Source organism: Lampetra fluviatilis, chromosome 2, assembly GCF_964198595.1.
Source record: "Lampetra fluviatilis chromosome 2, kcLamFluv1.1, whole genome shotgun sequence".
NCBI lineage: Eukaryota > Metazoa > Chordata > Hyperoartia > Petromyzontiformes > Petromyzontidae > Lampetra > Lampetra fluviatilis.
The window spans coordinates 36,949,815-36,964,650 of NC_136276.1; the positions used below are offsets into that span (position 1 = coordinate 36,949,815).

Sequence of the window (14,836 nt, forward strand, 5' to 3'; positions counted from 1 at the left end):
CGGCCACGCCCTGCGTGCGGCGTGTTTTTGTTCCAGTCGGGTAAGGGTTCGGCAACGTCCACACCTGCTCTGACCGCGGAGGAATGGGGGAGGTCGCAGGGCAAGTTGATGCCCCGCCCGGATCCCTTTGGCATTAGCCAGAGTATCAGTAGTAGTAGCAGCAGCAGCAGCAGTGCCGTCCGGCTGAATTTGAGTCCCGCGTAAAGCAGCAGCAGCAGCAGCAAGAGCAGCAGCAATGCAGACCGGATCCCACGACATCTCTGGCCTCAGCCACAAGCCATCGCTGCCGCTGGGCTCCCTGCTGTTCCGCCGGCTCGATGGGCTGCTCATTGTGGGAGAGCTGGTAAGTGATTGCGCTTTTTCATCGCTGGCTTGAAATTGCGTTCGACAGGTTTACTCTATATTTGTTAAAGTCGCTAAAACTGACTCGGTGCCCGACGGGACAATTTTCACTTCTCGCGCTCTGTTAACTGATTTCAAAGTTAACGGCATTCTATTATTATACAGAGTACACATTGGAGGGACTAATGCTGATCCCTAAAAGACTGCGAGAGATGGAGAGGGTGGATTGCCAAAGCATCGCTTGCGCCCCTATGCTGCCCATGCTTAAGTGACCCATGATGATGATTGCATCGCAGTATGCATCTATGGGGCTTTTGTATACAGCCAGGTGGCTCAGCAGGAGAGCGGGCGGCTTGCGATCAGAATGTTGTGAATTAAAATCTTGGTTGTGGGTTGACAGCCCATCATCACTCTGGGGTTGATAAAACAGGTACTGCTTTGTAGGGTAATCAACAGTTGTCATCGATAAACCCACCCTGCCATTTGAATGTGGAGTTTCTGCCACTGGCTCAGGGTTGTAAATAGGATATGATCACTGCCTATTTGATTTAAACACTTTGACATATTTTGTATATCGGGTTAAATATGTATCTATTTCACGTGACAAATCCTTTTGAACAATGCCCTTTGCTGTAGTGTGTTTTTGTATTGTATAAAACAGTTCCCTATTTTTATGCATTTAAGCTAAAGTGTGTGCATTAACCCAGTGCAGTGTGCTGACCATTAAACATTACGCCGCGGCCGGGCGGTGCGGTGTTGAGAGTCCTCTCTGCTGTGTGTACCAGGCGGTGCGGTGCTGAGAGTCCTCTCTGCTGTGTGTACCAGGCGGTGCGGTGTTGAGTCCTCTCTGCTGTGTGTACCAGGCGGTGTGGTGCTGAGAGTTCTCTCTGCTGTGTGTACCAGGCGGTGCGGTGCTGAGAGTCCTCTCTGCTGTGTGTACCAGGCGGTGCGGTGTTGAGTCCTCTCTGCTGTGTGTACCAGGCGGTGTGGTACGATCCGGTGCTGAGAGTCCTCTCTGCTGTGTGTACCAGGCGGTGTGGTGCTGAGAGTCCTCTCTGCTGTGTGTACCAGGCGGTGCGGTGCTGAGAGTCCTCTCTGCTGTGTGTACCAGGCGGTGCAATCCTGTGCTGAGAGTCCTCTCTGCTGTGTGTACCAGGCGGTGCGGTGTTGAGTCCTCTCTGCTGTGTGTACCAGGCGGTGTGGTGCGATCCGGTGCTGAGAGTCCTCTCTGCTGTGTGTACCAGGCGGTGCGGTGTTGAGTCCTCTCTGCTGTGTGTACCAGGCGGTGTGGTGCGATCCGGTGCTGAGAGTCCTCTCTGCTGTGTGTACCAGGCGGTGCGGTGCTGAGAGTCCTCTCTGCTGTGTGTACCAGGCGGTGTGGTGCTGAGAGTCCTCTCTGCTGTGTGTACCAGGCGGTGCGGTGCTGAGAGTCCTCTCTGCTGTGTGTACCAGGCGGTGTGGTGCTGAGAGTCCTCTCTGCTGTGTGTACCAGGCGGTGCTGAGAGTCCTCTCTGCTGTGTGTACCAGGCGGTGCGGTGCTGAGAGTCCTCTCTGCTGTGTGTACCAGGCGGTGCGGTGCTGAGAGTCCTCTCTGCTGTGTGTACCAGGCGGTGCGGTGCTGAGAGTCCTCTCTGCTGTCTGCTCTCCGCAGGTGTGTGGGGCCCTCGTGTGGTTCCTGGAGGCGGGCACCAACCTGCCGATTCCCACATACCAGGGCTGGGTGATGTTCGTGGCCGTGACATTCTTCATTCTCACCTTCATCCAGTTCGTCATTTACCTCTCCCACGTGCCCGAGCGCAACATCGACGCCTGGAAGATGGCCGTGAGATGCCAATTTATACTTTACGTATATGATACCTCGACTGGCTCCCAATTGTCTTACTCCCCTCTCTCTGGCTTCTCTTATCTCTCAACCCATGCACACCACTCCAGTGACAAAGGCGCGCTGGCAAACCCCCACAAGTAATATCTGATCTGCAGAGGTCACTTCTTCCCCTTTGCCACCCCCATTTCCTGGCACTCCCATTTGGCTCCGCACCATCACCTTTATCCCCCTCTTCTAGTCCAGACTCTTGCTTTCATCCTTCGCTGCTTCTCCAGTCAACCCCTCCCTCCAATGCCCAACCCTCTGCCCCATAGTCATCACTCTATCACCTTGCACGTCCCCCCCCTCTCCCCCCCCCCAGTGATGATACTCAGACGATTGATTATCCAGCGTTCCCTACCACGACGTTGTGTTTGTCAGTGAGACTAACTTATCGCAGCACTCGTGATTTCCGCAATCACTGCACTGGGTGGGCATTGGTCGAGAGGTAAGGGATGTTTCTCAGGGATTTGTTTCTGTGGGTTGCAAAACCGCAGTTGCAAGCCCCGACAGAAATCTGAGTGAGCACACACCCCCACATCATCTTTAATACTCATAAAGCTATAGCACACACACACTCACAATTCTAAAAGCTTACCTGTAAAGCAGTCAATTTGGATTAGACACACAGCGACATCGCCCCTACTGCCATACATTTTGCAGGACCCTCCTAAAAAAGAGTCCTGAGACTCAGTGAGGCTCTCCTGGGTAAATAAGCGAAATCACAATAAAGTAACACAAGTGCTGGGGACCACGTTTTGATGTTTTCATCATCCAGTGTAAATTCCTATGGGTCATAATTAAAATCACAGTTTTTGTCAATATCCAGTCTTTTAATTGCCTTCATATTGGATACAGTAATCAATTTGACGTATTTTTATTAATGAGTTGTATTTATTTATAATCAGGTGAGAGTCCTTCAAGGCAATGCTGTTGTGCAAGGGAGGCCTGGGTAAATTGATTTAGACTCTGTGCAGAACAAAAGCAGGGAAAAACTTAAAACATTGTCCAAATGTGAGCAAATGTACGTGTGCTGACTATCAGACTAGCCTGCTACAAAAACAGAAAGTGAACATCAACACAGCAATTGTATCTTGAAAAACGAACACCGAAGACATTACTGAAACAGTTGGTTGGGGATAACCAGTCGCCTGTAGTGTCTCGCGTGGTTATAGGGGAACGTGTGAACGCTACCGCACCATCTGCAAATGTCAGCTGCTTAAGGCAGAGTTGCCGCCACCGCCCAGGTCTATTTTAAATGTTGGGCGCAGCAACGTTCCAGTGGTGAGAGGCGATTTCAGCCGCTGGTGGCGGCGGCGCCGCAACTGCTGGCACGCGTGCAACATAGAGTGAGCAGCCAGCGCGCTCGTGTCAATCCCGGGAGCGTGAACCGTGGGAACCTGCGAGGCTCCCAAACGCGTTGGGCTGCGAGGCGGTATCACAGCCAGTGGGTTCGTCATCATTTATTTACCCAGAAAATACACATTGAGTCCTATGACTTCTTTTCAGGTGCATTGGAATGTTTGGCCAACACCAATTTAGTTTGTATGAGAACCTGGAGGAAACCGATGCATAACATGGGTTGAACATACAAGGTCTATACAGAAATGTGCCCAAGTCGGAAATCCAACCCAAGTGTTTCTTGCTGAGGCGAGACGATTACCACTCTGCCGACCTTGCCGTTTAAATGGAGGTGGTGTAGTGCTGCAAGTGGGATCAGGAATATCTCTGTGAGAACCTTCGAGTTGTATCTCCCCCAATATGCTCGGTGTTTCTCCAGATAACCTGGGCTCCTCCCATATGCAAAACAATTAGTAAAGATAATTAATTGACAAATATCCCCAATGTAGGTTCAAAAATGGTTTCCTGGATAAATAAAATATTTTTTTTTAATGTGAGATTGGTTCCCACTCAAATTCCTGTGGTGTGCTGCTCATCCAAATTACAACCCTGAGCCAGCGGTGTAAATATGGCAGGGGCGAGTCGATATAATATAACAGATGTTTTACCTCCCACTAAGCAGCACTCATTTCACCAACACTAGAATGGAGAGGGGATACATTCACCGCTCACCAGGATTTGAACTCGCAATTTTGTGATTGCGGAATTTGGTCACTAGACAGTACCGTATGGCCAGAAACCCAGCCCTGTACCACTTTATTTTAACTTGGATGTGTGTGGCAACGCCCACGTGTGCAATTTACTAGTTCTAATATAGCTGTATAGTAGCCAGTTTATGTTTTAGTGATAATTATAAACGAGTATTACATTGCACGTGATCATTAACAACTATGTCTACTACTAATTGGTAATCATAGTTATACCATTCACACAACCATTTATAAACCACTTGACAAGTCTCTTCTTCAAGGGAGACATGAGAATATTTAGGTAAAATTCGAGGTACACATTTGGTGCAATCAAATATTCGAAAATTGTGCAATTATTTTATGGAAATCACAAACGTTTTTAAAATCAACATTTTATTTAAGTTGAATATTTTAAAATTACATTTTAAAAGCAAAGGTTAAACTTTTGTCTAGAAACACAACTTAACATTTCACAAAATCAGTCTTCTCAATAGTAACAAGAGCATGCACTTATTCTCAAATGTGAAACTTGAATGGAAGCTGATATCATAGCATGACCTTTACAAGTCACAGCATTTCACTATTCTTGCGTTTGCGTTGAGGCATGCTTTGTGTGTTGTTGCTTTTAAAGCCTTTGTAACCATCGGGCTACTGCAATGATGCATGCCCTGGGTTCACTTTGCATCTACAGTAATACCCAATGGGAATTTGACTGCCTATCAGTTCATTCAAAAAATGAGTGCGCTGCCACTGTGGAATTACATTGACATGGTCAGTAATTAGTTTAATGCTCGACTGTTGTGTGCCTGGGCCATGGACCGTATCGGGCGTGGTGGTTGGTGTTGTAATGTTACCAGTCGCTGGTTAAGCCCAGGACACAACTGTTAATGAAGCCACTGAATTACAAAACGACAACTCGATACTCATGAAAAGTGAGCAGTCCTGACGGCCCCAGTAAAGTGATGGCGAGGCAGCCGCCGCTGTGCCGCTTACGGTGCCGCCACCTAGGAACGCAAACTGCTGCACCCGCGGAGCTGATCGACATTGCCCAAGGCGCATGACACGGTGCTGCTAAACTCGTTCCCCGACTTCCACTCCGCATGCTCTCCCCAGTGCACAGCTACAGTGTCGTTTATGTCAATATTGCGTCTACAATGAGGCCTCGTGCCCACACAAGCTCTGGGTAACGCTCATCCCCGCTGGCTGTCTCAAGCCACTGGTTGAAATGCCACATTGCTGTGGCCATCATTGGTTCTGTCAACGTGACAATCACTGGAAGTGTCCCACCTGGCGGTTGTCCTGCTGCAGCGACGGCTTGTGGCTGGAGTTCGAAGAGGCAGCTTACGCCAACTCGGATTGTCCACCCTCGCATGGCGCAGGCAGGTGGCTGAATCGATCATTGGAGCCGAAAGACAATAGGGGCTGGTGATGGTAGTGATCCATTTTTTTTGCATAGTTGCTGAGCACAGCCCCAGAGGTCCAAAACGTTAAGCGACCAGCAACAAATGGCACTATAAAGTTATAACAGATTAGTTACGTTTATTGAATTAATGTCCGAAGTGCTGGGAAAAGAGACGATGGGATGGAATTCCAAACTAGTCTAGCGTGAGGGAAGAAGAAAAAATACAAAAGATGCAAGTTGCAGTGTGGAGGTTGAGTGAGTGGGTGGGTGAATGGGTAGAGGAGTGAGTGGGTTAGTGAGTGTGTTGTTGTGACCTGTGTGGTGGTTGAGTGAGTGCGTGGGTGAATGGGTAGAGGGGTGAGTGGGTTAGTGAGTGTGTTTTTGTGACCTGCAGTGTGGAGGTTGAGTGAGTGGGTGGGTGAATGGGTAGAGGGGTGAGTGGGTTAGTGAGTGTATTTTTGTGACCTGCAGTGTGGAGGTTGAGTGAGTGGGTGGGTGAAGGGGTAGAGGGGTGAGTGGGTTAGTGAGTGTGTTGTTGTGACCTGCAGTGTGGTGGTTGAGTGAGTGGGTGAATGGGTAGAGGGGTGAGTGGGTTAGTGAGTGTATTTTTGTGACCTGCAGTGTGGAGGTTGAGTGAGTGGGTGGGTGAAGGGGTAGAGGGGAGAGTGGGTTAGTGAGTGTGTTGTTGTGACCTGCAGTGTGGTGTTATCTTCTTAGGTTTTTTCGGTAAAGTCACGTAGAAAGTAAAATAAAATAAAAACAAAAATCACGACGTTTCGGAGGCAACACAAGTCTCCGTCATCAGGTGGGACCGTCACAGCCAGATTAGCTGTATCAAGTGAGGCAATGATTCAAGATGTAATCCATTAAAAGCGAGTTGAGGGGGGAGGGAGAGGGAGGGGGGAGCTCATCAGACTATGGTAGCCAATGAAAGGAACGTATCGGGAGGGAGGGGGGGCGAGGCCAAAAGGGTGGGCGATGGACGTGGAAGCGCTTGTGCCCAAGCGGCCAGCCACTGCACCCGCCAACACAATGGGCAGAGAGGAGGAGGGGGAGGTCTAATACACATGATAGACAAAAGAACGAAAATGATGATGGGTACAAACTTCTTTTGTCTATCATGTGTATTAGACCTCCCCCTCCTCCTCTCTGCCCATTGTGTTGGCGGGTGCAGTGGCTGGCCGCTTGGGCACAAGCGCTTCCACGTCCATCGCCCACCCTTTTGGCCTCGCCCCCCCTCCCTCCCGATACGTTCCTTTCATTGGCTACCATAGTCTGATGAGCTCCCCCCTCCCTCTCCCTCCCCCCTCAACTCGCTTTTAAGGGATTACATCTTGAATCATTGCCTCACTTGATACAGCTAATCTGGCTGTGACGGTCCCACCTGATGACGGAGACTTGTGTTGCCTCCGAAACGTCGTGATTTTTGTTTTTATTTTATTTTACTTTCTACGTGACTTTACCGAAAAAACCTAAGAAGATGATTCCTTGCAGTCACGAAAGCTTCAAATCTAGAAAGAATGCAGTGTGGTGGTTGAGTGAGTGGGTGGGTGAATGGGTAGAGGGGTGAGTGGGTTAGTGAGTGTGTTGTTGTGACCTGCAGTATGGTGGTTGAGTGAGTGGGTGGGTGAATGGGTAGAGGGGTGAGTGGGTTAGTGAGTGTATTTTTGTGACCTGCAGTGTGGTGGTTGAGTGAGTGGGTGGGTGAATGGGTAGAGGGGTGAGTGGGTTAGTGAGTGTGTTGTTGTGACCTGCAGTGTGGAGGTTGAGTGAGTGGGTGGGTGAATGGGTAGAGGGGTGAGTGGGTTAGTGAGTGTGTTGTTGTGACCTGCAGTGTGGAGGTTGAGTGAGTGGGTGGGTGAATGGGTAGAGGGGTGAGTGGGTTAGTGAGTGTGTTGTTGTGACCTGCAGTGTGGTGGTTGAGTGAGTGGGTGGGTGAATGGGTAGAGGGGTGAGTGGGTTAGTGAGTGTGTTGTTGTGACCTGCAGTGTGGAGGTTGAGTGAGTGGGTGGGTGAAGGGGTAGAGGGGTGAGTGGGTTAGTGAGTGTGTTGTTGTGACCTGCAGTGTGGTGGTTGAGTGAGTGGGTGGGTGAATGGGTAGAGGGGTGAGTGGGTTAGTGAGTGTGTTGTTGTGATCTGCAGTGTGGTGGTTGAACACTGGATGACACGAAACGGTGTCCGGTTGACCGAGTCCTCATTACGAGTGAAGTTCACTGGAACGGTAACTGTGGTGTCAGCAAATAGAAGAGTGATAAGGAGGCAACCGACCACCAGTGAACGAGTAACTGGAGTAAAGTAGTGAGTGCTGCACCGTCAATCACCATGACTGGTTCCCATTGAATTATTTTATGATGCACAATCGTTGGACTCGAGTGAGCAGTGTTTTTAAGAATCTGCATGGACTGTACGTACGTATGTTGAACTTCTTTCGCACCGTACACAGCCAACCATACTCATCGGAGGTGCGGGAGAACGACAACAAATTAAACAAAAAAGCCGACTGCATGCCCCTGCTTGGATTCACGTAACTCAATTAATTCAGCTACACACGTCGCCGAGATTAAAACCAGAGGCAGATTCTGTGGCCTCCTCAACCTGGAGCCAGTGTGAGGTGGCTGGGAAGCTCAGTCGACTCGCGTTGTGTCAGAGTGCAGAGTTGGCACCGCTGAATATCTGGGTTAAAATCCAGGCAACTGCTCATGATTAAACCTGGTTCTCGGGTGTAACAATTAATCGGTCTCTAAATGGTCTCAGCTGCGTTAGCAAATAATGTATACTCAGTTTAGTTTTTGACTTAATATTGCTATATTCAAGATTGAATGAGAAACGTGTTAATGTAGCTTTGCTTACCGTGTATCTCTTGACGAGACGCCCTTAAAACGGATCGAGCCTCTTCTCATTCGCTTCATCGTCTGTGTTTAAACAATTACGATTTCAATCTTCTGAGAGATGGGTCATGAGCCTCGTCAACAACGCATTCTCTTCACGGGTTTTACAATCATAGTTTCAATTTACTACTGCTGCATCAAAACATATTGGAGGTAATTGTACGGTTGTTTTGAGAGATTTATAAATTATACATAGGAGGTGGTTCGGGCACCTGGTAAGGATGCCCCCTGGTAGACTCCCCCTAGAACTCTACCAGGCAGCACGTCCCACTGGGCGAAGATCCCGGGGCCGGCCCAGGACATGCTGCTGGCAGGACGATGTCGCTCAGCTGGCCTGGGAACGCCTGGGATTCTCAGACAGAAAGAGCTCGAGTCTGTCGCCAGGGAAAGGGAGGTCTGGACCACCCTACTTAACATGCTGCTGCCGCGACCCTCACCAGGACAAGCGGATTGAAAATCAAATGAACGAACATAGATGGTATAATTAGGGGAAAAAATTGGAACTGACAGTAAAAGTTATTTACAATCTATAATTCGCACAGTTTTTGTAAACTCTCAGAGAGAGAGAGAGCGAGCGAGAGAGTATAGAGAGAATGATCCAGAGATGTGGGATACCACTGATAAGTGGGAAGCAATCCAGAACCGGCACTCTGTGGTCCTATGTTGGGATGTTGGGACAAAATCTGCTTCCCAGCTGACTGCCTCTTTGTTGTGCATGTGCCCAGGATATCCTGTACAACTCAGTGGCGTTTGGCATGTACCTCAGCGCGTCCGTCTTGCTGGCAAACTTGCTGGCCACCTTCTCATTTCCAGGGAACTCTTTCTACGGTCTCAACGTGGCTGCTGTGGTGAGTCCTGCTGCAGTCCGAAGACGGCACCCACAGGCATGGCAACACAGGTTGCAGACGCTGCTGCCAGTGTCATGTCACGATACCAAGTGTCCGGTCGGAACTCGCACATCAGTAGCCGAGGCTGTTTGTTTTAATTAAACGTATAAGAGAACTCCTACTGACGCCTTTTCAGTGACATGCCACACTTTGCCACGTGTAATACACGAAACCAAACACTCGTTATTAGAATTGGAATAAAAAATATTACGGCGCCTTTGTTAAAACAGTTGATATTCGGTGAGGCTTCCCAAGGTGAAACACGTTCTTTTTATAATTTCAAAGTGCAAATACCGCATGAAGGCAACATCACCTTTTATGTGGTGTATTATAATTGTGTTCAATTATTTGTCAATCTAATATTGGATGAAACTTCACCACGATGGCTTTTTATTTAATTTTATCCTGGAATTGTTTGTATTGCACCCTGCTTTGAGTGTCTATCACTCCACTGTCACCTGCACGTCCTCCCTCCGTTGGGGATGTAGCCCTCTCCATCTCCAAGCACTTGCCACTGGCGGGCACTTCCACTCAAACGTCACGGAGCAAAACGCCTCACTCAGCGGAATCAAAGTTATACATTTCTTTCTCATTCTCATAAATGTGAATTTTGCATGGAAAACTAATTTTTACAGTTAATGAAATATGAGGTTGCTAATATTGCTCATGTTTTGCGTTACAATAAACCATCTACAGCACTCTCAGGTGCATTCATATTACAGGCACCACGGGGCATATTTCATGAACGACCTTAATTCTGACTGCTAAAGCACTGTGATGCCTCATTTAAATAAGTAGCCTTTTTCAAACATCATAACATTGATGGTCTCAGGCCAGTCACCAATACTCTTTGTTTTTTTCGGTAAAGTCACGTAGGTAAAAAATTAAAATAAATTAAATTACGACGTTTCGGAAGCAACACAAGCCTCCGTCATCAGGTGTAACCTACGTGACTTTGCCGAAAAAACCAAAGAGTATGAATCCTTGCAGTCACGAAAACTTAAAATCTAGAATCAGTCACCAATAAATGGACAAAAATAATTGCAATAAAACTTAGCTCTGCACTTAATTTGGCTTCAGTTCTAAGAATTCGAATATCGGTTTGATTGGCACGCGATGTACATCTCTGTCATGTGGTGCTGCCCTCTACTGTGTGTGGACCAGAGGACACTCGAAGAAGGGATCTCAGATGTAGCTTTGATATCTGCTGTCATCGGCTTTTCTCCATCACGAAAGGTTGCTCTGCTCTATGAGAGATCCAAAGAGCTTCTTCATCTAGTTCCGTGATGCTGAAAGCAAGATTGGGATAGCATTAGGGCAGGCGCGAAATATTAAAAGAACCATCACAAACAAATCAAACATTCTTATTGAGCTTCTCGAGTCCCAAATGCCGATTTTTCCAAACACGCCACTGCCGACAATGCCGCCTCTCTCAGCATCCATGCTGTCATGGTGTGACTATACTTGATCCTACCCGTGTAAAGCAGTGTATTGCCTCACATATACAACCAAGCGGAATGAATTGCTTGCTTACCATCCCGTTTCAAATATGGAGTGTCCTGCATTGGGGCAAATTCTTTTGGGTGTTTTTACTTGGGGAAGGAAACTGGAGAAACTGGAGTTTCCTGGAGAAAACTTACGCGTTTTAAGGGATAATACTCAAAGCTTTGCACAGTTGGATTCAGTTATACATTTGATGTACTGTATATAACTTGACCACCTTGCAACCTAATGGGTTTGAGAGGTTCACAAATCTCTGTAATTCACCAACCCTTGGCTCTCAATTACTGTGTTATAGGCGTGCACCTGTAATCCAGCAGTCTCGTCATCGAACAAGGATGGTCACTACATCGCGGGCTTTCAGATGTGCTTCTGCGGCTGTTGAACTCTTTCGCACCGTACTTAGCCAACAGTGCTAATCTTAGGTGATGAACGCTCTTCATTTCAATAATAGGAAGCCACTGGAGCTAAGCTCTTTTAATATAGACTGAAAACTCATTTCTTTAGAACTGCTTTTTGTGTTTAGTTTGTTGTCCTTCCCCCACACCTCCGATTAGCACGGTTGGCTACGTACGGTGCGAACGAAGTTCAATATGCAACATACATGCACCACCACACGTGCAGGCATTGAAGGCTGTGGAGCGAAGTGTAACTCTACATTGTGTATGTTCATTTCAACAGATATTTGCCTTCTTAACGACGTTGTTCTATGGAATGAGCATTGTCTTCGGCATCCGGAGAGGAAAGTTTGAATGAACAAGATCGATGTGGCACTGTGCACACCTAAGGATACGGTTGTTGTCGTGGTCTTTCCAAAGTTGTTTCAAACGTTTTAGTGTTTCACCAAAACCCCAAGTGTATATTTGTCTGCACTGGTTGAAGCAGGACACGTTTTAGCCTTAGCTCTAGAATTTGCAATTGTCTAAACTCGTTTATATGTTACCAGCCGCTTTAAATATGAATGCCGGAACCCACGAAACGTACAGTGGGAAGGCTCCTCGTGCGTCACGGATTACAGGGTCGTGGGGATGAGTCCATCAGCACAGCCACCCACACACATCGCTCTTGGTTATTGGATTCCCCAAATTCATGACATGGTGTAATAAAACAAGAATGGTAATAAAATGTGGATTTACTCGTCTTTAATAAATGTTTGTTCTTAAAGCATATAATTTTGTTTTTAACATACCTTCTTGATAAACTTGTGGAACATTTGCCAACACTGAACGCCGTTTCGCGAAGTGACCGTATTGTGTATGGCGAGGGCGCTTGATGTAAAACGTGACATCAGAGGGACGCCACATAAAGAAGTATTTTTACAACCCCTATTTTGACTCCTGCCCTTATGTTACCTCCTTAATTCATAAATCGCCAAAAACTTGTTTTTAAATGACATTAAAATCGTGTGAAAAAGTGGCCGAAAGAAGATCTTTAGCAGTCTTGAATAAAAAAAAGTGGCCGAATTATGGCCCATGGTGTGTCACGCACAGGGGCCAGTGACAGTACGTATTTTACAATCAATGAATCAATACATTGTCGATCGATTAATTGGCAAACATGAACGTAAATGTAAAACATTTGACATTATGGCCATGTTGAGGAGCTTAGCATTCTGTGTAGCAAAGGTCACATTTCTTCAGCATTCCAGTCATTGATATCTCTCATTGACCAATACATGTACGGTGTATATATATTTTACATTTATCGGCATTGCAAATCGATCAACAACAATCAGATGGGAATATTTACAATAAAATGTGAAATATGGCCATGTTGGTCTGATAAATACAAGGACCATTGTGTTGCGTTTGACTAGTGAATTGTTTATCATTGCTTAACAACGATCTCATCGATCATTGCAAATGGCCATAGTTCCTTAAATGGTTTCTAAACACCAGGCAAGTGTTCTAGTTATCAATATTAACACTGATTAATCGATATCTCCTGCCAGTAATCGATATCAACTCTGATTAATGGATATCCACGCGGATTAATCCATGGCCACTGATAAATCGATACCCACTGTTTAATCGATGGCCATTTTGAACAATTGATATCAATCTTCTTGGTTCTTTCGGTAAAGTCACGTAGAATGGAAATAATAAAATAATAAAAAAAAAACAATAAAATAATTCTCACGACGTTTCGGCCACAACGCAAGCAGCCGTCCTCAGGTGAAGAACAGGTCTGTCAGAAAGACAGCTTCTGAATGAACACCACCAGGCTTGGCAGCGTATATTTAAGCTGGGAGGGAGGAGGAAGAGCGCCTTAGCATATTTATGGGAAATGCAGATATGCGACTAGTACTACGCATTTCACAAATAGTATGCGACTAGTACTATTTGTGAAATGCGTAGTACTAGTCGCATATCTGCATTTCCCATAAATATGCTAAAATTCGTAGTTGTATGGTGAATATGCAGCAGTGTGGTGTGCAGTAGGGTGGGTAGAATAATACATAGTGTAATATTACATAAATATGCTAAAATTCCTCTTGATATGCAAATTCTTTTGTCAAGGCGCTCTTCCTCCTCCCACCTAGCTTAAATAGACGCTCCAAGCCCAGGACGCGTCACAGACTCGGTGGGCTCTCATGAAATTGTCTTTTCCGAGACCAAGGTTCTCTGCAAACCTCCTAGCTACCATCAAAGGTTTGTACACGAAGCCATACAAATATACAAACACAGACATAATTTCAACCGTGATGACGGTTACAAACTGAGTAATCATTGGAAAGATGTGATTAACCATGCAAAAAAGATTTAACTACACTTATTTGCCAATCTTATTTAACAGACAACTATTACAGTTTTACCATGTTTAGTGGTGTCTCCCTGTCACAGGTTGAGTCACAAGCCGTGCCTCTCCAAACAAAGGCTCAGTTTGTTATGCAGTCTATTCTTAGTCTTAAGCCTCACCTTACCATATTAATAAAAAGTATGCGGCCCTTGCCCCACCACCTTCTCCAACCATTATATTGTAGTGTTGTACAGACGGACTCTTCAACGTCTTTTGTAGCACACACTTTTATTCGTCTTATTAACACAGTCCCTAAGCACTGAGGGGTATATGGTCCCCTCACCCGTTACACTCAGAACGTACAAGCCCCCGTACCCTACAGGCTACTTAATATCCCGCTCTTTCAGTGTCCTCTGACTGGACCTAGGGAGATGTCTCCCGACCACTGGTTACTCTGAACCCTAGCCCTGATAAGGGCTGGAGGGCTTGGTCCAGGGTCCTAGGCTTCTTCCGCCGTCTTGGGTCTTCGTGTAGTCCAACTCCCCGAGAGCTCTCAGCGCTCTGGCTTTATACTTGTTCGTGGCCGGGTTGTCCAATCCCCGGCCACCTTGTGGAACCCTATGATTGGTCGTTCCCAATATGCTTTTCGATCCCAATTCACCCTATCTGACCCTGACCGTTTGGTCACGCGGGAAAACCTTGTTTACGGTCAGCTCTCACAGCTTGTGAGACCCTGACCGTTAGTTTGAGCGGGAAAACCTTGTTAACGATTTGCTCTCCGAGTTTGTGAATATCGAGTGGGTAACTCTACTACAATATAAACAGAGTGGTAGCTCCTGCAATCTCTCATTTACTTGATACAGCTTTCGTGGCTGTGACGGTACCACCTGAAGACGGAAGCTTGTGTTGCCTCCGAAACGCCGTGATTTTTATTTCATTTTATTTAACTTTTTAATGTTTTTTACCTACGTGACTTTACCGAAAAAACCTAAGAATATAGACTCTGTCTTATCGACAGACCTGTTCTTCATCTGAGGACGGCTGCTTGCGTTGTGGCCGAAACGTCGTGAGAATTATTTTATGATGTTTTATTTTTATTATTTTATTATTTCCATTCTACGTGA

At 46.6% G+C, this 14,836-nt stretch overlaps 1 protein-coding gene across 1 annotated transcript; it reads left to right on the forward strand.

Annotated features, from left to right (window-relative positions):
• The first annotated feature begins 103 nt into the window (after positions 1 to 103).
• Positions 104 to 12,055, forward strand: LOC144938604 (myelin and lymphocyte protein-like). The gene is made up of 4 exons (XM_078866591.1): positions 104 to 343; positions 1,994 to 2,164; positions 9,312 to 9,434; positions 11,655 to 12,055. The coding sequence occupies exons 1-4, from the start codon at positions 236 to 238 to the stop codon at positions 11,727 to 11,729; spliced, it is 477 nt and encodes a 158-aa protein (XP_078722717.1). The 5' UTR covers positions 104 to 235; the 3' UTR covers positions 11,730 to 12,055.
• The last annotated feature ends 2,781 nt before the right edge of the window (positions 12,056 to 14,836 follow it).